This window comes from Myodes glareolus, chromosome 2 (genome assembly GCF_982192425.1).
Source record: "Myodes glareolus chromosome 2, mMyoGla1.1, whole genome shotgun sequence".
NCBI lineage: Eukaryota > Metazoa > Chordata > Mammalia > Rodentia > Cricetidae > Myodes > Myodes glareolus.
This window is the reverse complement of record NC_142027.1, coordinates 78,090,156-78,114,286: the sequence shown is the minus strand read 5'-3', so window position 1 is coordinate 78,114,286 and position 24,131 is coordinate 78,090,156. Positions and strand designations below refer to the sequence as shown.

General features: G+C 45.1%; 1 protein-coding gene across 4 annotated transcripts in view; it reads right to left on the bottom strand.

Annotated features, from left to right (window-relative positions):
• The window catches only part of Tbccd1 (TBCC domain containing 1), a 49,319-nt gene extending 25,292 nt beyond the window's left edge, over window positions 1–24,027 (bottom strand). Inside the window, exons 1-2 of one of the 4 annotated variants that reach the window (XM_085685355.2) lie at window positions 23,689–24,027; window positions 2,418–2,796 (exon numbers count right to left, since the gene is read on the bottom strand). In XM_085685355.2, coding sequence (XP_085541481.2) covers window positions 2,418–2,753 — 336 coding nt within the window. In that variant the 5' untranslated portion in view covers window positions 2,754–2,796; window positions 23,689–24,027. The other 3 variants (XM_085685357.2, XM_085685358.2, XM_087901999.1) reach the window with 3 other exon arrangements.
• Between the last annotated feature and the right edge of the window lie 104 nt (window positions 24,028–24,131).

The window sequence follows — 24,131 nt, the reverse complement described above, 5'->3', positions numbered from 1 at the left end:
GGGTGCTGCCCTCAGGGGATAGACACTCTCCCAGGACCCTTGAGTTAGCTCTTGCCAGAGGGCTATGTCTGTACCCACCTACAGACTAATGGAAGGTAGAATTTACAGTGAGGAACTGGAGTGCCTGGCAGAAGAAATACTCAAACAACAAAACAGTCAAGGTGTTCCTGGGTTACCTTTTAACTTCTCAAAGAAAGGAGTAAAAGCACCATCTAAGAATAGAATGTAAAATTTAAAAGAAAACAAAGCAAAAGGACTTGAAAGATTTGCAGGTCATCCAGCAAAGGAATAAAGAAAAAATCATCTAGGGGGGGCATCCAGTAACCTTGCTAAAAAGATCGGCATGGATAAAATGAGGCCAGATGCATCAGGACAACAGGAGCAAGACCTGGAGGGCACCTCAGAAGTCTGTGGGGCTACTTTTCTCACCACAGCCCAGTGGCTTAAAGGAAGAACTGTTTCAGAGTTCTCTCCATAAGTTCTCACCTTCTGCTCTCTGCTTTCCAGAAGAGCACTCTTTGGCCACCTGGGCTATGCTCAGGCAAGCCGGGTACAGCTAAGACTAATCAAAGCAGGGAGTGAGCAAGCCCAGGTACCGCTAACAACCCTAATCAAAGGAGCAAGTGTCACCTTGTAGTATGACAATTACTGTAGGCACGCATAATGCAAGAGCTATGGAGGAATGGCAGCTTCCACCCAGATTTCAAAGGATAACTTAGAAGCCACACAGAGACCTGGCTTAGGAGTCCTGCTAGAGAGGGTCCATGCCTAATGAAATCGTAGGAAGGAGACTACCCCCAGGACTCTGTAACTGGGAACTACCAGTCTACTAATGCCAATCTGGGAAAGCCATAGTCATGACACTCTGAGCTGAGAGCTAAGTATGGGCTGAGCCTAGCAAAGACATAGAGGAAGAGCTACATGAGGCTTTAGGGCTACAACCCCTTCCCAAGACAAGAGAATTTGGAGGTTTAACAGCTTGTGTCTGTGCTGACAGCTTCTGGATGTGATCTGGGCCAATTACTACCTTCTTTACTTTTGCTTTTCAAGACAGGGTTTCTCTGTGTAACAACCCTGGCTGTCCTGGAACTCACTCTGTAGACCAGGCTGGCCTCAAACTCACAGAGATCCGCCTGCCTCTCCCTCCCAAGTGCTGGATTAAAGGCCTGCGCCACCATGCTTGGCCAGTTACCACTCTCAGGTTAACTACTGCCTTTGGGATGAAAATATTTACCCACTCCATAGCCTGGCCCACTGTATACTCTGAGTAGATAACCTGAATTTACAGTCTCACAACTGAAGAGTTTGCCTTGAATCTCAAATGAGACAATGAGGCTCAAATAAGTTAAGACTGTGGGATTATTTACAGAGGATGACACCATCTATGAGCGTATGAGCCACGTGGAGCAAGAGACAGAAGCAGGACACTATGGCTTGAATATGATTTGTCCATTCTGAAAATTCATGTTGAAATTTAATCCTCACGGTGAGGGACTAAGAGGGTACAAACGATGTAACTATGGTGTTGGGTGGGACTAGGTGGTAGCTAGGACTAAATAAAGACACCAGATCAGAGCCCTGAGATTCCACACTGGTAGCTTTATAAGTGGAAGAGAGACTATTGCATACACACAGGAAAACAGTGTCTCTTACCATGATGTCCTCCTGTACTGCTTCAGGTCTTTACCAGCAAGGATGCTATAGCCCAGTGGCTCTCAACTCTCCTAATGCTGTGACCCTTTAAAACAATTCTTCATTAAATTATTTCTGTCACTACTTCATAACTGTAATGTTGCTCCTGTACGAATTGTCATGTTACTATCTGTGTTTCCCAATGGTCTCAGGGGGCCCCTGTGAAAGGGTTATCTGACTCCAAAGGGTTGAGACCCAGAGGTTGAGAACCACTGCGATAGCCAGACTTGTGGCCTCTTGATCTCGGATCTCCAGAACGATGAGCCACAATAGAGCTCCTTAAAAATAACCCCATCTGTGGCACTATCTTATTAGCAACAGAAAATGGGTGAATTAATAAATACAGTCATAAAAATGATTTGATTCTAGTATACAGCAGATGTTACTTTTAGACGGTCAAGATAGAATGAAGGGCTGAGTAAGGGGAAGGCAACAGACTGCTAAAGACTCAGGCGCCTCTACCTGTAACATCAGCCGCGCCCTTGCCCCAGAATACTTCTACAGTCAGTGGAAGAGCTGCCAACGCATGGCTCCTTCAGGAGTGGGGGATCATGAACTACGATGTAAAAGGACTAATTCATTGATCACATACGTCAAAACACAATTCAGATGGCACTTTAGAATCACGAGGGCCAACAACCTAGAACCTAAGCTGCACTCTTAGGACACAAATTCGGAACGGATTATTGTTCAGAGTAACTACATATACGGCGGTCCATACGTACCTGACTTCTTTGCTTTTCCACCTCATCTTCAGTCGTGCAGCTGGACAAAATCTCAGACCATTCCAGGCGCTCCTCGGGGGTCCTCACTGAAAGGTTATCAAATATTTCAAAGTAGAGCCATGCTAGCTCCTTGGCCAGCTGCAGCTTTCCGCACGCAATGTGCCTCCATGTAGACCAGGAGAGGCGTGGGTAGGCGCCCTCTGTGGCCCGCGTCCGCACATAGGTGGCTATCTTCCTGAGGTAGTGAAGACTGAATTTGGATGGAGGTGGGACTTGCAAGGCACCCACTATAAAAGGCTCTGATTTTACCCAGAGGAGAACTCCGGACTGATCCATAGTATCTCTGAAGACATCAGGACAAAGAGGCTTCTTTGCATACCTGTGAAACAAAGTTCCTTTACAAACACGAAACAATCTCCTTCACCCCTTTTTTTGGAAAGTGACCCCCTAACTATCTTTAAGTGTGTTGTGGCCTCAGCTTAACAGCAGCTCTCGCCCTCACCAAAAGCAAAATAAACTTCTGGTCAAATTCCACTGCAATCTCTTTGAGAGAAAAACAAGACTATGAGTTCATCACCTTATTTATTTGAAATGGCTGCTTTAGAAAAGTATGGAAATGCATGTGGTCTAGGTTCTATTCCTGCCTAGAGAGCGAAGAAAAGGTATTGGGCAGGGGGCATCATCCTGTACCAGGATTCTATAATGGATCCTGCTGGGAAACATTGGTAGAAATAAAATGGAATAAAATGGATCAAATAATATCAGTTACACCTAGAAGACAGTTGTTAATAATGATTTGGATATACAGGGACAGCAAGATGGCTCAGGGATAAAGGCTTTTGCAACCAAGCTTGATGACCTAAGTTCAACCCCCAGGACTCCGACGTTGAAGAGGGAAACCCATTTCTGAACTTTATCTTCTAACAGCTCCCCACACCACAACTAAATAAATAAAAGTAATTAAAATGAAAAATATTCTTAAAGATTTGAATGTGTGAGTTGACCATGTGTTGAGTTAATGCTCGACACCAGGCATTAACTCCAGGTGGCAGACAGGCATGTGAATGCAAATGTGGGTCAAGGAAAGTGAACGCATCAATGGATGAATTCTCGCTAGCAGTGAACTGGCTCTGGTGTGCAGCTGTGCTCAGTTCAGGTACAGCGCTTCCAGAGCTGTTACACACAGAACTATAAAACGAGCGGGGGTCACTCATATTCCCACCACTAAAGGGAAATCAGCTAATGGTTTATGGTATTTCCTTGTCTGTTTTCTAGATTGGATGCTACTTAGATTTTGAATGTTCGTGGTTGCAGTGTGTAAATACAATTCTGAATTATTTTCAAGGTATCTTAGCATTCCAAATGTACTCTGGTTTATTTTTCAACACTTAACAATTTCCGATTTTTCATAAAACAAGATGGACAAAATACTGATGCCTGTTAATAGTGATGAACAGAGAGACCTATCTATCTTACTCTTCTTTTCCTTAAAATTCCCATTTTAAAAGTTTAAAGGTTTCAGCTATTACATACAATTTCTGATTATCTCTTTCGGCATATTATGCACTATAAATTGCTTCCCAGGGACTTTTAAATATGCATTAAAAAAAAACAACTGGCATTTCTGGAATTCCTGACATATAGCCCTTCCCAAAGCAACCATCAAATGCATCATCATCTAACAAAAACATCCATCTCACTGAGCACTTCTTAGCATAATTCGAAAAGAGCTTTCTGTAGGACCAATTAGGAATGGTGTATTATTGCTTTTTGAAAAGAAATAATTAGAAGGCAGCGATGTCTCAGTGCTTAAGAGCATTTACTGCTCTTCCAAAGGACCTGGGTTCAATTACCAGCATCCACACGGTGACTCAACAACCATCTGTTAACTCCAGTCCTAGAGGATCCAAAACCCTCCTCTGGGCACTGCGCGCACATGGTGTATAGTCATACACCCAGGCAAACATCCATACACACAAAAAACAAATATATTTCATAACTGACAGAGCGCTTATGTGCCTGCGGGGGGGGGGGAGGGAGGTAGGAGGGTGCTTGTGTAGGAAGCAGGATGCTAAAAGCAATATCTTTCATTGCATTTCATTCACACAGTCACCTGTATTTCCCTCACTTCAGACAAGCTTTGAGAAGTTAGGGGACTTGTCTAGAATCATGTTTAGTTAGCACACTCTTGATTTAGGGTTCCGGTCTGCTTTGAGAACTTCATGGCTACAACTTTGAGAAGTGGTACAGGGAGAAATTCTAAAACTGAGTGGGTCTAGAAGAGAATGACAACCCTTGGACACAGGAGGCCTTTAAACAGATGGAAGGCCACAGAAAGGTCAACTCAAACGATGGATGTTGGGAAGCAAAAGTCTATGGTGGTTCAGTCCAATCCAGGAATGACTTAACACAGCACTATGGGGAAACCCTCAGTTTTCTCCAAAACGGAAACAGGGTGTCTTCGAGGCAACAGGCACCTGATGCTGCCGACCCCTGTACTGGGCTCAACCGGAGCAATTAGTAAGCACAAACCCGGGAGGTGAGGGGCCTGGGCAGCACTGGCTAGGTGGTGTACAGGGCAGGGGCCCAGGACCCCCGAGGTCAGCCCCCGCTGAGGTTCCGCGTGGAGGCGGAATAGCCAGGGGCGCGCAGATCGAGTCGGATTCTGGGACATCTAACCCACCCCTCCCCGGAGGCAGCTGGACAGTTCCTGCGCAGCACTCACCACTAACCTTCTTCGCAGCCGCTGGAGCTTCCCCCCTCGCCGGCACCGCTGCCCTTCACTGCGCAGGCACCAGGCCTCCCACCACAGAGCCCTGGCGGACCATGGCTAGAGCGACCCGCGGCTTTCCAACCCCGAGGCAAACGGCTACCCGCGGCTGGGAACTTTCTGGCGCTGCGCCCTTCAGTCCAGGAGCGAGAAGTCTCCCTCAGCTCCGTGGAACCGTGGTCCTCCCACGCGGCTGGCGCGCTGTGATGGGTAATTTACAACGCTCACCGCAGTTTAGAGCTATTCAGGGGCGGGTACGTGTGGTTTCAAGTGCTAAACCGAGCATGGAAAGTCGAACTCGGCACACCCCAAGTCTTACATAGCAAGCTGAAGCGAGAGTCAGATCCCTTGGGAATGAAGGAAGAGCCTTGGCTTTCACTCCAGAGTTCGGCTAACCTTCCAGCCAAGCTACAGCCTTCAGGAAACTTTTTAGATTCCACCCAGAAGATGGAAAAGGAAGAAATTTCCTCATATTGGCTTTTGATATTCCTACTTTCCTAGTTCTTTACAGCTTCTCTAGATGTGATAGTAGACCTTAAAAAACAATAATTTCTAGGCGGAGGTGGTGGCGCACACCTTTAATCCCCGCATTCGATTTCTGTGAGTTTGAGGTCAGTCTGGTCTACAAAAGCTAGTTCCAGGACTGGCACCAATGCTGCACAAAAGAACCCTGTCTCAAAAAACAAAAACAACAACAACAAAAAAAAACCAAACAAACAAACAAAAAAGGTTACTGCCTGGTGATGGTGGTGCATGCCTTTAATCCTAGCACTCAGGAAGCAGAGACAGGAGGATCTCTAGTCCGAGCCCAGTCAGGTCTATAGAGTGAATTCCGGGATAGCTAGGGCTACTCAGAGAAACCCTGTCTCAAAACAAAACGAAAGAGTAATAGTTCCAGTTTAGGTAATTTCTCTCCTCCCAGGGAGAGAGGAGCTACAGTCTAAAACAGAGGGTTTCCGAAAACCGAACAGTACTCTCCTTAAGCAAACTTTTTTTTTTAATGAGAAGGGAGATACCATGTGTGGTAGTTAATTTCTGTCAACTTGACACAAACTGAAGCTATCTGGGAAGAGGGACTCTAAATTGCCTCCATCAGACAGGTCATGTCCGTGGGAGCATTTTCTTGATGAATGATTGATCCATGAGAGTCCAGTCCAATGCGGGCAGTGCCACCCCTAGACAGGTGGACCTGTATGGTATAAAAAAGCAGGTTGGACAAACCATTGGGAGCAAGCCTGTAAGCATTCCTCCGCGGTCTCTGCTTTGGTTCCTGGCTTGAGTCATCCCTTGTCTTCCTTCCATAAAATGGACCATTACCTATAAGTCATATAAGTCCTTTCCTCCCTCAAGTTGCCTTACAGTCATAGTGTTTACCCCAGCAACAGAAACTTCTGATATTCTGGGTATTCAACAAGAGAGGCTTAGAAACCATTTTAAGATCTCTGCCCCAAACACTCTGGGAACCTGGAACAAATGCCCTAGACTGTGCTGGAACCTGAACAGCAGATTTCCTCTAGACTGTTGGAAGGAACTTGGCAACAAAGCCTATTTAGCAAGTGGCAAACCTAATCAAAGCCAGAGTCGGCCTGCTTTCAAGCCGAGTGCCCCATCAGGAAGGAGCGGCCAGTACCTACCACTTGGCTCATGAGGACAAGCCAGCACTGTGATAAGGACAGCACTCACCACCTGACCCCTGAAGACTGACAAGAAATTCGCCCACATTTATGACCCCTCCCAGAAGGACGGCCAACTGACAGGATCAGTTTTCGTGGCCCAGTCTTGCAGATGACTGTCTACTGGTGTGCCTGGCATCAGAGGGCCTAGGAAGGGACACAGAATCCGGGCTGACAACAGCAACAGTCAAGAGACTATATTCAGTCAGTGCCTCACCCAGCCCCCTCTCCTACATTTATCCCTTTATTCAATACCGAAGATCAATTTACAGGTCAGCGTTCTTTGTTCTCATCCTGTCTTTTTTTCCCTCTCTTTCTTACTTCCCTTCTGACTTTTGACAGACTTTCTCAAAGAACACAGGCTGGCCTGTTTGGTGGGGTCTCTGAGTCTCCTGAGAGTGGGGGCTATTTAAGGTTACATGATGACATCTCTTTTCTTGCCATCTTTAGCCCCAGCATCCTCTCCATCTTGTACCCACTGGTCACTCATTCTATCTATTTTCCCTCCTCTATCTTTAATCACCCAGTACTAATCAATTACTGGTTGTGGACAGCTAAGCATAGTGTAGCTGCTGGTCTCTAACTCTCCCCAGCTGTGATCATCTGCTGCACAAGATTGGGTCCACTGGTGTTCTCCAATGGAGAAGCGCAGGCAGTTCACGGTTGCTAGGTTGGAAAGGCTCAAGAAGCCTAGCCCTGTCTGAAGGCGCACAGGCAGTGAACAGTTGCTGAGAGGGAGAGATTTTCCTCAAGATGTGGTCTTTTGTAAGTTTCCTATGCTCCTCATGAAACCCCTCACTCATGTTCCCATAAGTAACCCCAGTAAATTCATTGGTCATCACACTAGACAAGTATACAATTGTTTTTGTTGGTGGTGGTTCCCTCTCTGGCTTAAACAGACATCTGTTCACACAGTACTTGTTGCCCGAGCCTGCGGCATCCTGGTACCAAAGGCTCTGTGATGAGCACTCACGCTCTTGGAAGCTGGCTGTTTGAGTGTGGCGACTCCACCTAGACAACCCTTCCAAATGTGGCACAGGATGGCATGGCTTCCAGTGTACATGCTGTGGGTAAAAAATATACCACTAAATCTGCTGGGTCTGAGGAGGGGCGGGGTGGGTCTCAAGGTATGGAGTGGTATGACAGATGGGGCCCACTTGTGTATGGAGACTACAATCCCTCCAAGTAGCATGTATGGGACAAGGCTTCAAGCAAACTGTAGCCTAGCCCCTTATCTAGACAATAAGACATGCAACTAAGGTCTTCCCAGAAAACCAACTAAGGTTGACCTGTGTTCCCAAAAAAATTGCCATCAAATGGGAAGAATTACGAGAAAAAGACATGGAGATGATAGCCACACTCATCTCTGAACTGGCCGGAAAGGGGTAGTGAGAGACAATGAGAGGGAGGTGCTGACGACGTTTCATTTGGTGACAGAGGGAAGGGGTAGAGTATAAATTAGATCTGTAGTTGATAGCTGCCTTAGTATTCTATTGCTGTGAAGAGACACCATGACTACGGTAACTCCTATAAAGGAGAGCATTTAATTAGGGCTGGCTTACAGTTTCAGAGATTGAGTCCATTGTCACAATGGCTGGGAGAATGGCACCGCACAGGCAGACATGGTGCTAGAGAAGGAGCTGAGAGCTCTGCATCCAGAACCACAGGCAGCAGGAAGAGAGAGAGTTGCTAATCCCAATGACACATTCCCTCCAACAAGGCCACACTTACTCCAATAAGGGCACATCTCCTAATCCCTCCCATGTGGTGCCACTCCCTTGACGACTAAGTATTCAAACATAGGAGCCTATGGGGGCCATTCTTATTCAAACCACCACATTCCACTCCCTGACCCCTGTAGGCTTGTAGATATATCATAATGGAAAAAATGCACTCAGTCCAACGTCAAAAGTCCCCATAGTCTACCAGTCTCAATAATGTTTAACAGGTCAGTCTCTTCTGAGACTCATGGCCATCTCCTAACTGTAACTCCTTGTAAAATCAAAATCAAAAAGCAGATCACATGCTTTCAACATACAATAACACAGAATACACATTACTGTTAAGTTGGGGGTGTAGACCCCAGGCCCTAGCATCCATCCCAGCTGCCAGGCCTGAGAGTTGTATTGGTTTGGACTCCAAATCCCAGCATGCCAGGGGTCAGGACCACTCCACAGGGTATTTAAGTGAGCTCTCAAAAGAGGATCGAGCTAGTGGCCTCCCGGTTCCTCCTTGGGGCCACTGAGAGAGCAGGAATCCCATTAAACCTGGATATTTCTTTATTTGGGCTGTTGTGATTTGGCTTGATTGGGATTTTTGCATCGACAGAGAGCTTGCATTAGGAAAAATTTCTAACAATTACCATTCCAAAAGGGAGGAAAGGGAGCAAAATGAGGAGATATTGGACCAAAGTAAGACAGAAAAAGCAACAGTGAAAACTCCAAATTCTACATTTCTGTGTTTTATGTTTTATTTCTATATTTATGTTTTATGTATGTATTTTATGTTAAAGAGCTCTTCAGATCTCCAACTCCGTTCAGCTTTGTTGACTACAACATACTTCTTTTTCTTGGGCTGATTCCACTCCCTGTTAGCAGCTCTCCTCAGCAGGTATCCAACAACTCTGGCATCTCTAACATTTTGGGTTCTCCATGGCAACCCAGGCTTCACCTTTACAGCTGCACACAATGGCTTGTCTGGGCCTCAATACAGGGTACCCTAACAAGTCTGACCTCACTCACTGTGTTTTTTCAGTCATGGGGTGGGGGATTCCGTAACCCCTTTCTTGTATCCTTGACCTTAAAGCCAGAACCTCGTGGCCGAAGCTGTTCTAGGCTGGACCGTGGCCCCTCCTTCAATCACATCTGCATCAGCTTCCTTTTCTCCTGTTCACTGATTAAGCTTTTCATTAACTCCTTTCCAGAAGGTGGAAGTTGAGCCGGGTGGGGTCTTACTCTGAGGCCATCACTCCCTTTGTGTAATTTAACAGCAGGCTTTTCTTTAAACATTTTGTCTCCTTGAGCCCTGGACTTAGCTCCATTATACTTCCTAGTGTTCCTTTTCTCCTCAAATTGTACAATTTGTATTTTTCCTTGTTCAGCTTGTTCTTTTTCATTATAGATTGGCATAGGTGTGACCACTGACAACCACACAACAGTCAATACTAGGCTGTCTTGAAATCTTTGCCAATGCCATTAATCCAAAAACTCTTCAGTTTAGTCTCAGGCAGTTTTTCTGGACAAGGGCAAAAATGCAGCCACATTCCCTGCCAAAATATCACAAGAATGGTCTCTTGGCTACTTCCTAATTTTCTTTCCCTCTGAAACTTCTTGGGCTGAACCCCTACAGTTCAAATCTCCCTCAGCACTATCTTTCATGCTCCAACTAGGATGACCCATTAAGCCCCCCCCCCGCCCCTTTAACATACTCAACCGCTTTCCTAATCAGAAAGTTCAAATCTGCCAACGTGTAGCCTGTCACAACAATACCCAGCTATCTGGTGCCAACTTCTGTCTTAGTCCCCACAGAGCCCCTCATGGGATCCCAACACTTGGAACACTGAGGATGAGGCATAAGTGATAAAAGATATCTAACCATATCTAACCACCAGGTCCAAACTTTAATACAGAAAGGAAAATTCACAGTAAGTACCTTAGTAATGGTCCAAAACAACAAACTGCGATAATCAGGAAATAGTCTGTCAACTGTTAGAACTGGGAATGGCTTTTTCATTGTGTGCGCATGTGTGGCACGTGCTGTTTCCAATACTGCTTCCTGAGTGTACATACAGTGTGGTCAGCCACTTCCATGCCTCTCCTGCCATGCCTTCCCCGGCATGACGGGTTATCCCGTTAGAACTGAAAGCCAAAATAAACCCTTTCTCCCCCAAGCTGTTTTTAGCCAGGGCATTTTTATCATGATGACAGAAAAGAAACTAATACAGGAAATGGTACCAAGTGGAGTCATTGCTGTGTGCCCTTTGGACTTTTGTTTTGTGGAATGTTACAGTTTTAGAACTCTAGGCTGGAAAGGCATTGAATGCTGGAAACAGAATGTAGTAAGTCATTCTCATGGAGGCCGGAAGACAGCAATGCTGAGAGATCATGGAGCCCTGTGCATGATGCTCATTAGGAAACAAGGACTCTATTAGGGCCTGGACTAGGATACAGTGTGGTGTTTAGAGCCTGGACTAGGCCACAGTGCCGTGTTTAGGACACGAACTAGGGGCCAATAGTGTGGTATTTTGACTCAGAACCTGGCTGCATTCTGCTCCTTTCCTAAGCATTTGAGTAAGCCTGACTCTAAAACAGACTGAAACTTCACTACAGCACAACACTGAACCTGCTGCATGGTTATTACTAACTACTCTGATGCAGGCCTACGATAAAAAACAAGTGGGGCAGGATGAAAGAAAGGTGCAGTCCAAAGAGGAAAAAAGCAGTAAGAAGCTAACCCTGCCTCTAAGGCATGCCCTGGAAAAGGATTTGTTATTTGCTCTGTTGGATTTTAGTCGTGTTTTGGTGTCACCATTCTTCACTATGTCCCATTTCTCCCTTTCAGAGTAGGAATGTTTACTCGGTCCTATTGTATGTTGGAAGTACATAATCTGTTTCTTGTAGTTCAGAGGGTTACATAGTTCAAAGATTGCCCTGAGTCTCAGAAGAGACTGGACTTTTTAGAGCAGTGTTGGTATTCCTAGATCACGAGAACTCTGGAAGTTGGACTAAACGCATTTTGCATCATGAGATGGCATGAGCCAATGGGGACCAAAGGCAGAATGCTACGATTTGAATATGAATGGCTACGTAAGCCCAAGGGTTTAACACTTGGTCTTCAGATGGTAGAGCTGTCTAGGAAAGTTATGGAACCTTCAGGATATGGAACCTTGCAGGGTACATCACAAGGGGCAGGCCTAGGGGTTTTTATAGGCTGGGCCCACTTGCTGTTTTCTCCCTGCTTTCTGAGCGCAAATGCCATGTGATCAGCCTCTTTTGTTCTCTTGATACCATGTTTTCTCTGCCTGTTGCCATGTCTTCCCTGCCAAGATGGGCTCTATCCTTCTGGCTTTAGTTCAAAATAAACTTCTTGTCAGAGTATTTTATCCCAATGCCCAGTCCACTGAACCAGGCAGAACTGTGTTCAAAAGAGTTAAGGCTGATTCAGCTGGACCACACGGTAAGACATAATTTTTTTTTTTGGTAAGATATAATCTTTACAAGGAGAGAGAGGTACTAACAGATCTGAAGTAGTTAGACTAGTGTGTAAATTAAGTTTGCAAAATGCTAAAACAAGAGGGGAATAAGAGAAAGTAGACAAAGGAGTCTATGTAGGTGTGCTGGTTGATCTTGGTCAACATATCACAAACCTAGACATATCTAGGAAGAGGGCCTCTCAACTGAGGAATTGCCTCCATCAGACTGGCCTGTAGGCAGATCTGTGGATGCATGTTCTTTTTATTTTCTACTTTTCCTTTATGAAATAGCTTTTTTCTGTTAAATTTTTTTTATCATTTTACATACCAGTCACAGTTCCTGCCCCACGCCCACCTCCCATCTACTCCTCAGAGAGGGTAAGGCCTCCCATGGGGTAGTCAACAAAGCCTGGCATTTCAAGTAGAGGCAAGACCAAGCCCCCACCCCGCCACACACACACACACACACACACACACACACCAAGGCTGAGCAAGGTATCCCACCATAGGGAATGGGCTCCAAAAAGCCAGTTCATGAACCAGGGATAGATTCTGGTCCCACTGCCAGGGGTCTATGAGTCAATTTTCTTGACTGATGATTGATGTATGAGGATCCAGCTCACTGTGGGCAATGGTGCTGGGTTGTATAAAAAAGCAGGCTGAGCAAGCCAGTAAGCAGCATTCCTCCATGGTCTCTGATCCAGTTCCTGCCTCAGCTATCCCTTGGTTTCCCTCCAGAATGGACTGTTAACTGTACATCAAATAAGTCCTTTGCCCCCCAAGTTGATTTTAGTCATGGTATTCAATGTTGGGAGCAGTGAACCCCCAGATCCGGAATTTCTTGCAACTTGTTTTCCTCTGCTGTGAGACAGCCTGTGGCTGCTCTGAGCACGAGACCCTCAGGAATTCCTGATGACAGGAGAGTGGTTTCTGGTGGGTTTGGCTGGGGCATGGTTATCAGTCAAGGATTTCTATATAAGCGGCCCTGGATACAATAAAGGGGGCATTCTTAGGGCATTTTGGCATCAAGGATGACCTGTGTCTCTGTCTGTGAGTCTTTGAGTGTTTCAATCTCCAGCCCCTTGCCCGGTTCAAGAACTGTATGGTAGCGCATGGAGTGCAGATGGGTGTGGTGTGCTGCAGTTCATTATAGCAACAGAAACCAAACTAAGATACTGGAAAACTCAAAAGGAAAATGTGCATTTGTATTAACCTGGAGTATCTAAAGACAAAAGAGCCGAGTCCAGTGCATGTCAGCCTCCAGAAGGCTTTAAAGTTTCCCAGGACAAAATTTTAAAGAGTGTATAAATGCTAGAAAAGTACAAGGACTAACCCTGTCCTGGGATGGTCCCTACCTCACGCCTATCTCTAGTAATCAGTATATATTTCTCTACTGCAGTGAGTATCCTAGGGACAGAAACTGTTCGTCAGTCCAAGGCCCTGTCAGCAGTCATGTGTGGCCGATGGAAAAGCAGCAGTAAGCCACAACTAGGACCCAGAGAAATCACGGTTCTCTAGAGGAATGGGACCGATTGTGTGTGTGTGTGTGTGTGTGTGTGTGTGTGTGTGTGTGTGTGTGTAAGAGAGAGAGAGAGAGAGAAGAGACCTGTGGTCCGGCTAGTTCAACAATGGCTGTGTTGTCTCCTGACTGAAAGTCCAGGAACACAATATTATTCAGTCCATGAAGGTAGATGTTTCAGCTGGTCTTCATTATTTGTCAGAAGCTCGAAGAAATAGCCTCCAATGCAGTGGCTCTCCGCCTTCCTAATGCTGCAACCCTTTAGTATAGTTCTTCACATTGTGGTGCCCAACTATAGAATTATTTTTGTTGCTACTTCATAACTATAATTTTGCCACCATTTTTGAATCATAATTATTGGGTTGGAAGCATCACCTCTGCTCCCTGGCACCCCTTTATCCTAAGAGTCTGGAATGTTTGGTTGGGGGCTTTACCCCAGCTCCTGGCATCCATTTTGGAATGTTGGGTGGAAAGTTCCATGTCAAAGCCCCCTTCCCTGGGAGTGGCCACAGTCCAGACACCACCTCCAAGAAAGCCTGCCAAACAGCAGCCCCTCCCCAGAGAGGGTCAAGACCACTCCCAAAGGCTATCTAAACTGCCCTTCAGAGAACAAACATGTGGTCTCGCCAGTTCTCCTCTTCCCTCTCCTCTCCTCTCCTCTCTCCATGTTTTCCTGGAGGGCCACCCAGGAGCACTGGAATCCATTAAACCTGGGCTTCTTTTAATTTGGTCTGATTTGGTTTGATCTGGACTATTGCACTGGTAGAGAGGCTTATCGGGCTGGAAAAGCTCCACAATAATGTGGTGCGGGAGAATTATCTGTATTCTGTCAATCATATTTTAATAAAACGCTGATTGGCCAGGCAGGCAGTATAGGCAGGAAAGCCAGACAGGAAGTAGGGGTGGAGCAAAGAGACTGGGAGTATTCTGGAAGCAGAAGCTCTCTCTCAGCCATTCCTGTACAGACCACCGAAGAGACAGCATGTAACCTGCCCAGCTCAAAAAGGTATGGAGCCATTATGGCTAACATAGATCAGAATAATGGGTTAATATAAGTTATAAGAGTTAACAAGAAGCCTGACCCTATGGGCCAATCAGTTTATAACCTTATGGAGTCCTGTGGGTGATTTTCTTTGTTGCTTGCCGGCTGTTGGGGTACCAGGAGGGACAGAAACCCCAACAAGCCGGCCCTCATACTACATATGACGCCCAGACGTGGATAAATGAATCCACAGAAAGCCTGAGAAAGTTTGGGAAAGAATAGAGTAAAGTATGTTTTCTTGGTAGCAGCAATTTCTCGGGTCTGCATTGCCTGCTAGAGGCAAGAAAGTGCTCTCATCTAAGAGAGGCTTCCTGACTCAGCTTTAGCTGCAAAACCTTGCAGCTCTTTTAAGAGGTCCTGCCGCGAAGCACCTAAACGGTGTTGATGAAAAGCTGAATGCATGCTTTTCGGTTTTCAGCCGTAGCAGGAAAAAAGCTGCGCTGTTTTAAAATGCCGTCTTTCTGGGCTGTCCTGCCAAGGCAATCTCTGACTCTTTCAGGCAGGCAGTTCGACTGAGTGTGATCTGTGAGCAGAATGCTGCAACTTGCTTTCTGACAAGGACCTTGAAACGCCATAGAGTTGTGGCAGTGAACACAGCTCTGGCTGGTATCTCAGCCATGAGGCTGGAGAGCTAAGAAATGAGATGGATCTAGCCGTCAAAGCCACGGCTCTCCATATTGCTTAGTAAATTAAAGACTCATATGGTCAGAAAAAGAAAAATATACAGTAAAGAGAGATTCAAAGAGGAAGAAAACCTCTAAATGGTTTACAGTGTGTATATGCAGACTAAAAGTTAAAGTTCTTAAAGTTAAAAGGAAAGAAAGAGAGTAGTTGGGTGTGGTGGTACACACCTTTAATCCCAATGCCTGGGAGGCAGAGGCATATTGACCTCTGTGACTTCAAGGGGTAGAGGTAGATTGACCTCTGTGACCTCAAGGTGTGGTAGTACACGCCTTTAATTCCAATGCCTGGGAGGCAGAGACAGATCTCTGTGAGTTCAAGGTGTGGTAGCATACACCTTTAATCCCAGCACTGGGGAGGCAGAGACAGGAGGATCTCTGTGAGTTCAAAGACAGCCTGGTCTACAGAGTTATTCCAGGACAAAGATATATACAGAGAATCTGTCTCAAAAGCAAAAAGTAAAAGTAAAAATAAAAGAAATAGAGGTTAAAATAAAGTCACATAAAGATGGAAAATGCACAGAGAATCTTCATACTGTATGCTATTATGCTCTCTTTAAATTGTTTGATTGCTGAGGAAGGAGCAACAACTGCTAAAAGACTTTTGTTTATAAATGCTGCTGAACTAACCCAAGATAGGCATTTTGAAAATACCTTGGCTTCAAAACTGAAGTCAAAAGGTATGTTACTTTGGAGAAGAGATTTTGCTTTTGTTTCCACAGAAAACGAGAGACTCTGGATTTATTCAGAGTTAAGAATAATCACCTTTGACCAAGGGAGGCCACCTGAAAAATCTCCGATAGGAACAGATGGCCCAGATGACAGTGGTCTACATCCAGAACTGATCCAAGACTGCTGCCTGAGATGATCGAGACTCACAGGATACTCCAGTCATGACTCTATATTTTCTTTAGGTCCCCTTAAGACTATCAGCGCCCCCAACCAGCAGGAAGTAGCCTGAAATACTACGCCCACATTCCCAACAAATGGATTATGGGTATTTTCCTTTGTTTAAAAAAAAAAAAGAGGGAAATGGTGCGGGAGAATTATCTGTATTCTGTCAATCATATTTTAATAAAACGCTGATTGGCCAGGCAGGCAGTATAGGCAGGAAAGCCAGACAGGAAGTAGGGGTGGAGCAAAGAGACTGGGAGTATTCTGGAAGCAGAAGCTCTCTCTCAGCCACTCCTGTACAGACCACCGAAGAGACAGCATGTAACCTGCCCAGCTCAAAAAGGTATGGAGCCATTATGGCTAACATAGATCAGAATAATGGGTTAATATAAGTTATAAGAGTTAACAAGAAGCCTGACCCTATGGGCCAATCAGTTTATAACCTTATGGAGTCTTGTGCGTGATTTTCCTTGGGACTTGCTGGCTTATTGGGGTACTGGGCCAGACAGAAACCCCAACAAGCCGGCCCCACATGTTACAATAATGTACAATCTGATATACAGGACATCTGATATAAAACCTCCAGGGGACGCAACCCACACGCTGAGAACCACTGCTCTAATGCCGTGAAGGAACGCCTCAGCAGGTCATTTGAATTTGTCAGTGAGAACGAGGGCAATCAGGCAAAGGGCAAACACTTCTGGCCACGTCTTTTCTATAGGCTGCCACCAGAAGATGTAACCCAGATTGAGAGTGGGTCTTCCCACCTCAAGTGATCCAATCAAAAACAAAACAAAAAATCCTTCACAGGTGCCAGCTGCTTGGGTTTTAAGTTAATTCCTGACACAGTCAAGTTGATATAAAAGTGCAATTCAATGAAGAGAATACTGAAGATATGAAAGCCTCATAAAGCAAATAAAAAGTTCTGTGTGCTGTGGGACAATGATCTTGTGGTGTGGGAGAATTGTCTGTATTCTGTCAATCATATTTTAATAAAACACTGATTGGCCAGGCAGGCAGTATAGGCGGGAAAGCCAGACAGGAAGTAGGGGTGGAGCAAAGAGACTGGGAGTATTCTGGGACACAGGAAGCTCCCTCCGTCACTCCTGCGCAGACCACTGAAGAGGCAGCATGTAACTTGCCCAGCTGAGAAAAGTATGGAGCCATGTGGCTAATGTAGAAAAGGATAATGGGGTAACATAAGTTATAAGAGTTAACAAGAAGCCTGACCTAATGGGCCAATCAGTTTATAATCTTATGGAGTCCTGTGTGTGATTTCTCTTTGGGATTTGCTGGCTGTGGGGTACCGGGCGGGGCGGAAACCCCAACAAGCCGGCCCCCTCATGCTACAATCTTGTACCCTGCAAAGATTTGTCTCTTGTACTTGTTTAATAAAATGCTGATTGGCCAGTAGCCAGGCAGGAAGTATAGGCGGGGCAACCAGAACAGGAGAATTCTGGGAGGAGGAAAGGCTGAGTCTACAGTCATCACCCAGACATAGAGGAAGCAAGATGTGACTGCCCCGCTGATAAAAAGTACCAAAGCACATGGCTAACACAGACAAGAATTATGGGCTAATTTAAGATGTAAAAGTTAATAAGAAGCCTGAGCTAAAAAGCCAACCAGTTTATAATTAATGTAGACCTCTGTGTTTCTTTGGGACTGAATGGCTGTGGAGACCGGGTGGGACAGAAACTACTGTCAACATATGTGGAAAGCTTCCCTAATATAACAGAATGAGGAGAAGACAGAGTATCAGGTCTCAAAGACAAGGTGGAGGAAACAGGACATGCAGGCAACTGACATGGATGATTTCATATGGCATAACAGCAATGAGATCTAAGGGCACCATGAAAAGACATATCTATAGAGTATGGGCACTAAAAACAATTTCATACTAAAGGCTGAGAAAATCTTTCCTAATCCGGGGAAAGAAATGCCTATTCAGGAGGCGTTTAGGACAAAACCACAAAAGCATACCCATGGCTGGAGAGGTCAGTCCTTCGAGGAGAACCTATTGCTACAGTTTTCTAAACCAATATATTTTCCAAATATGTATATGTATATTTAGACTGTGTCTTAAAGGTTTATATTTCTATCTACAGATTAAGTATAGCTCTCAGCCCTTATTCAAATAAACTTCCCTTTTGCAATTGATGGAGACTATTTGTAGAGATCTACAACTCATCAAAGTACAGAGAGGATGGGTCTGCGGGATTCCCAACCCTAACTCTGCAACACAGCCCTTACAGCTGGGGCTCCAGCAGAGTGGCTGGAACAACTGTAAAAGCCAGAGGCCCAGGATGCCTACTGCTAGATAGCGCCCCCTAGGCATTAAAGGAAAATGTACCCACTAAATCTCTGATTACCTGAACAAGACCAACATAAGAATACCAGTTGATAAGCCAGTGCAGGCTGGAGAAGTTCCACATGGTCCCACCCCTAGGAAGAGAGCTGGTGGTCAATGGCTGCTGAGGGGGGAGAGTCAGTTTCCTTCAGGGATGAATTCTTGCATAGGACATCCACTCCCAGTGGCTAGCCCTGGACAGAGCTGCACACGACCAACTCTAAATGGACTCAGTAGGGTGGATATGCATATGCACACACATACATAATGATAATTTTAAAAGATTACAATGGGGGTGGTGTTGGAACATGGTCTGGGAATGGAGCTGTGAGGAGAATTCTGGGTGTGTGTGAGAACACTCCAAGAACACTAGACAGAGAGACTGAACAATGGGGAGCAGGCCGTCCTGGAGCCACGGCTCAGCTGAGAAGAGCACCTACTGCACTTGCAGAGCACCCGTTTGGTTCCCAGCACCCATGTGGGTTGCTCACAACCAACTCTAACTCCAGCTCCAGGAGATCCAACAGCCTCTTCAGAACTCTGAGGGCCCCTGTACCCACATATTCACAAACCCATACAAAGACACACACATATACATACATAACTTAAAAATAAACCTAAACCAACGTTTTTAAGTACTAGACTAGAATACTATAAATACAACATAATACTATAAATACAACATCAATACGTATGGTACATGACGACGGCACTGTCAGAGTGGTGGGCGGGGAGAATAACCTTCAGGAGTCAGTACTCTCCTTCCGCCTTCTTGAAGCACTTCTCTTCTTACTGTTTCAAAAATTTTAATTTACATTATTTAGTGTGTGTGTGTGCATGTGTGTATGTTGTGTAAGCACATGCCATGCATGCAGGTCGAAGCCAGAGAATGTGGGGGAGTCAGTTCTCTCCACTGCTTGGGTGCCACAGATTGAACTTGGGTAATCAAAACTGACAGATCCCTCTTTACTCACCGGGCCATCTCCCCAACCCTCTCCTCCAGTTTGTGCATCTTTGCTTTGTGCTACAGGCTAGCTGGACTTCAAGCTTTTCCGATTCCCTTTCTCTGCCTCCCATCTTCAAGTAGGCATGTTGAGATTACACATGTGCGCTATCACAACTAGCTTTCTATGAGGGTTTCAGGAATTGAACTCAGGTCGTTAGGTTTGCATGGTAAGTGCTTTTCCTCACTGAGCCATCTCCCTGTAACCATGAAATTAGTTCTAAGAGGGAAGTGCCTACCTACATTTTAAAAAATCAGAGATATCACAAATAATTTAAAAATTCACCTTGGGGTCTTGGGAAAACAGGATAAGACAAACCTCAAATCAGTGGGTAAAAAGTAAGTGACTGAACTAGGGCATTGATTGCAAGGTGGCTGCAAGGGTTAGTTTTTAATTGTCAATTTGCCAAAATCCAGAATCACCTGAGAGGAAAATTTCAATTGAGGAATTAACTAGATCAGGTTGGCCTGTGGGCATAAATGGGGAATACTATCTTGATTATTAACTGACCCATTCCCTGGATGGGGCCCTGACCTATATACAAGTAGAGAGGCTAGTAGACCTGTGAGCAGGCAGGGAGCGTGGGTACTTGTAGGGTAAAGGGGCCAGCCAAAGAAACACACCCTGACCCTGAAACCAGAGCCAGTAAAAGAAACACACCCTGACCCTGAAACCAGAGACAAAAAACACACCCTAACCCTAAAACCAGAGCTAAAGAAACACACTCTGCTCCTGACCAATTCATCATAAAAACCAAATACTCCCTGAGCATGAAACCAACCCATTCCTGAGCACAAAATCCAGCGAATCTCTGAGCTTGTTCCAAGCTCAGGGATTGAAATACAACCAATTCCCACTCTGAAAATCTTCACCCTGGAAAAACTCTTAAGAAGCCATATATAAGCCCTGTACCTATTCAGCTGGGAGCTGTCTTCTTCCACCCTGGCAGAGACAGTCACTCTCCTGGATTCTTCCCTCCCAATAAATCTCTTGAATGTGTTTTGGGTGAAGACCATTGGAGTGGGGCAGGGCAGAGAAGTAACAACTTCTGATGGAGCAGGAGCAACCTGCTACATTTCTGCTGGGGGAAGAGGGGTGGGTATTCTCCCTTAGCAGAGAGAAGCAGAGAAGTAACATAGTGGAGCAGGGCACTGAAAGAAGCAACGGACATCCATCTCTGCAGGGAAAAGAGAGCGGAGCAGAGGTGAGCAATAATGGCTCTCCGAGAGGAGCAGGATTGCTACATTCCTGTGGGGAAGCCATCCCCCACCCAGAACAGGGCTCTAGGTATAGCCTGGCTTCTGACAGCCAGGATACCTTTCCCTTCAGAGCCGGAACACAGCACTTTTGTTTCTGTTCCTGATTGTGGATGTGCTGTGAACAGCTATTTCAAACTCCTGCCCTGAGACTTCTCTGCAATGACAGGACTTTTTATGTAACCTGGACTTGTAAGTCAAAGAGACATTCCTCCCCTGTCATCTTTGTTCAGGATATTTTTACCATAGCAACAGAAATGAAACTAGGACACAGCTCAGCAGGAAAAGGCACTTGCCACCAAGCTTGACCACCTAAATTCAATACTTAGGACTGACATGGTGGAAGGAGAACAGACTGCAAGTGTGTCCTCTGGCCTCCATATGCACACTGCACAGGCATGTGCACACACACAAAATAAATACAATAGTAAATGGAAGGGGCACAGAAATGAACAAAACTGAAATGAAAAAAGATATGAAGAATCCATGAAATGACAGAATCAACAAATCTAACCCAAACTAACCAACACACAGAGAGAAACCCTAATTCAACAAAATCAGAGATAAAATGGGAACCATTACAAGATAACAATAAAATTTCCATCACCAGGAAAACCTAAAAGAAAATGGACAAATTTCTAGAAGTATAAAACCTGCCAGTTACATGAAGAGGATTTAAATAATTTAAACAACTATGTAACAAGCATCAATACTGAAGAAGTAAAAATTATTTAAAAAAAAAAAACAACAAAAATCTCCCAACTAAAAAAAGCCCTGCAGCGATGTGAAGAATGGCCCTTATAAGTTAATACATTTGAATGCTTGGTCACCATGGAGTGGATTCTTTGAAAAGATTAAAAGGATGAAGTGTGTAATTGTTGGGGTAGGCGTGGTCTTGTTGGCAGAAGAATGTCACTAGCGAGTGGGCTTTGAGGTTTCAAAAGCCCACACCAGGCCTAGGCGCTCTCTTTGTCTCTCTCTCTCTCTGCTTGTGAATCAGGATGTAGCACTTTCAGCTACTGTTCCAGCACCTGTCAGCATGCCACCATGCTCTCTGCCATTATGGTAATGAACTAAGTCTCTGAAACTTATGACCCGAACTAAGTGCTCTATTTTGTAAGAGTTGCCTGGGCCATAGTTGTCTTTTCTCAGCAAGAGAACAGTGACTAAGACAAGCCCAAACCTGGATCCCAGATAGATTCACTGTAGAATTCTACCAAACCTTTAGGAAAAACACCAACATTTCTAAAAGTAGTCCATAAAGTCACTTTTAAAAAATAAAACCAATTTGCCCTCCTACTAGCGCCAGACAAACACACTACAAAGAAAATTATAGACCTATCGCCCAATATAAAAATTCTCAATACAACACTTGCAAGCCAGGCTGCAGAGATGGCTCACAGGTTAAGAACATTTACTGTTCTTCTAGAGACCTGGATTTGATTCCTAGCACCAACATGGGTGCTCACATCCATCTGCAACTCTGGTTCCAGGGCATCCTCCACCCTCTTCTGGCCTTCTTGAGCAACAGGCACGTACTGGCTTACATGCAGGCAAAGCACTCATGCACATAAAAATAAGCCTTTTTATTAATGCACAAAAGGGTTTTGACAAAATATCAATGTTTGTTCCAGCACAATTCACAATAGCTAAGATACAGAGCTAACGTAGGAGTTAACAGCAGCAGAATAAAGAAAAAATGTCATTTATGTAGACAATGATCTTTTTGTCTAACCATAAAGAATGTAGGTATGCTGTCTACAGGAAAATGAATACAAACTGAGATATTCATCCAAAGGGAAATAAGTCAGTCTCAAAGAGAAAAATACATGTCTTCTCTCATTTGTGGTTCCTAGATTTTATATAGGTACTTAAAATTACATATGTATACATGGAATGAAAGTAGAGGCCAAATGTTCTAGAGAAACATAGGGAATAACAGGACAGAGAGAAAAAGAAAGGTAAGCGGGCAAATGGTGAGGCAGAATATGCTCCGTGTACATTATATACTTGTGTAATTTGCCTATGCAAGGAAGTACCGTATACAATGGATACATACAACGAAAATGTCTTAAAAGGAGGAAGGGAGCTGATTATTCTGGAATATTTTAAGGTACTTAACAGGGGAGGATACCGATTATTAAACTAGACAGGTTTGTAAGTTGCCATAGAGTTGGCATTCTACTTAGAGTGAAATGAAAAACCATTAAGGCTTTTAAGCAGGAGAGTGACATGATTTGATATATTTTTTAAAAAGTCACAAGGACGCTGGGGAGACAGTTTAGTCTGTAAAGCTTGCCACTTACTTTCTGTACAAGCGGGAGGCCTTGAATTCCACCCATAGTAGCAACTGGCAACAACGGTCTGAAATCCCAAGGCTGGCCAGACAGACAGACACAGGACCTTGGACTCCCAGGTCCACCAGTTTAGGCTAATCTGTGATCTCCAGGGCCCTAGCGCGCTCGCAGGACTATTTTAAAATACTGTGTGGAGATAGGAAGTTTGGAGGGAGAAGATCGATTAGGAGATCTTTGCAAGCAAGAGGTAACTGACTTGGGTAAGAGGTGGAGCTATAGTGGTCATAATCGAGATACCATTCATTGGTAAAGATCTGAATAAACCTATGCAGGAAGCAAAGCTAAGCGAAGAGGCTTTGCTAAACAACTAGTTTTTCTGTGGTAAAGAAAACTGGAGGAAAGAACAGCCAACGAAGCAGCTCTACTTCGAACTATAATAACGGCTTTTATTAATTGCATGCTTACTATGTGCAATTCTGCTGGGAAACTTACAGAAAACATTTCAATTAAAAAAAATCCCAACTCCGCCAATGAACGCTTTGCCTTAGTTTTCTCGAAAACGGGTTCTGAAGTGGGGTGGGGGGTGGGGTCGTCTCACCGCTACGGAGTACTGGAAGTCGAATATCAACTTAAGTCGGTCTCCGCGGCGGCTTCTCTATAAGGAACCAGGTCTCTTTTCTACGAAATCGAGACTATTCGTAATCAGTTTGTACTGTGCGATCCCATCCCTAGGAAAGGCGCCTAATGTACTTCGGCACCGAGCAATCGCCTTGGCGATCGCGCGTCCCGGGCGCACACGACGTAGTTTATAGACTGGTAACCAAGTCAAGCCCTCTCGCAAGCAATTGGTCAGAACTGGGAAGGAGTCCCACGATTGGTGGACGCTCGGGTTTCCTCGCAGCGCGCCCCTCTCCTCCTGAAATTCTCTCCGAGTCGCAGGCGCTTCCGGGCGGCGCGAACCTCTGACGTCTCCTCTCCCCATTGGCCGGAGGCCGCGGCCACAGTTCCGTTGTCTGACTGGCTGCCCGCGCCGCCTCGGAG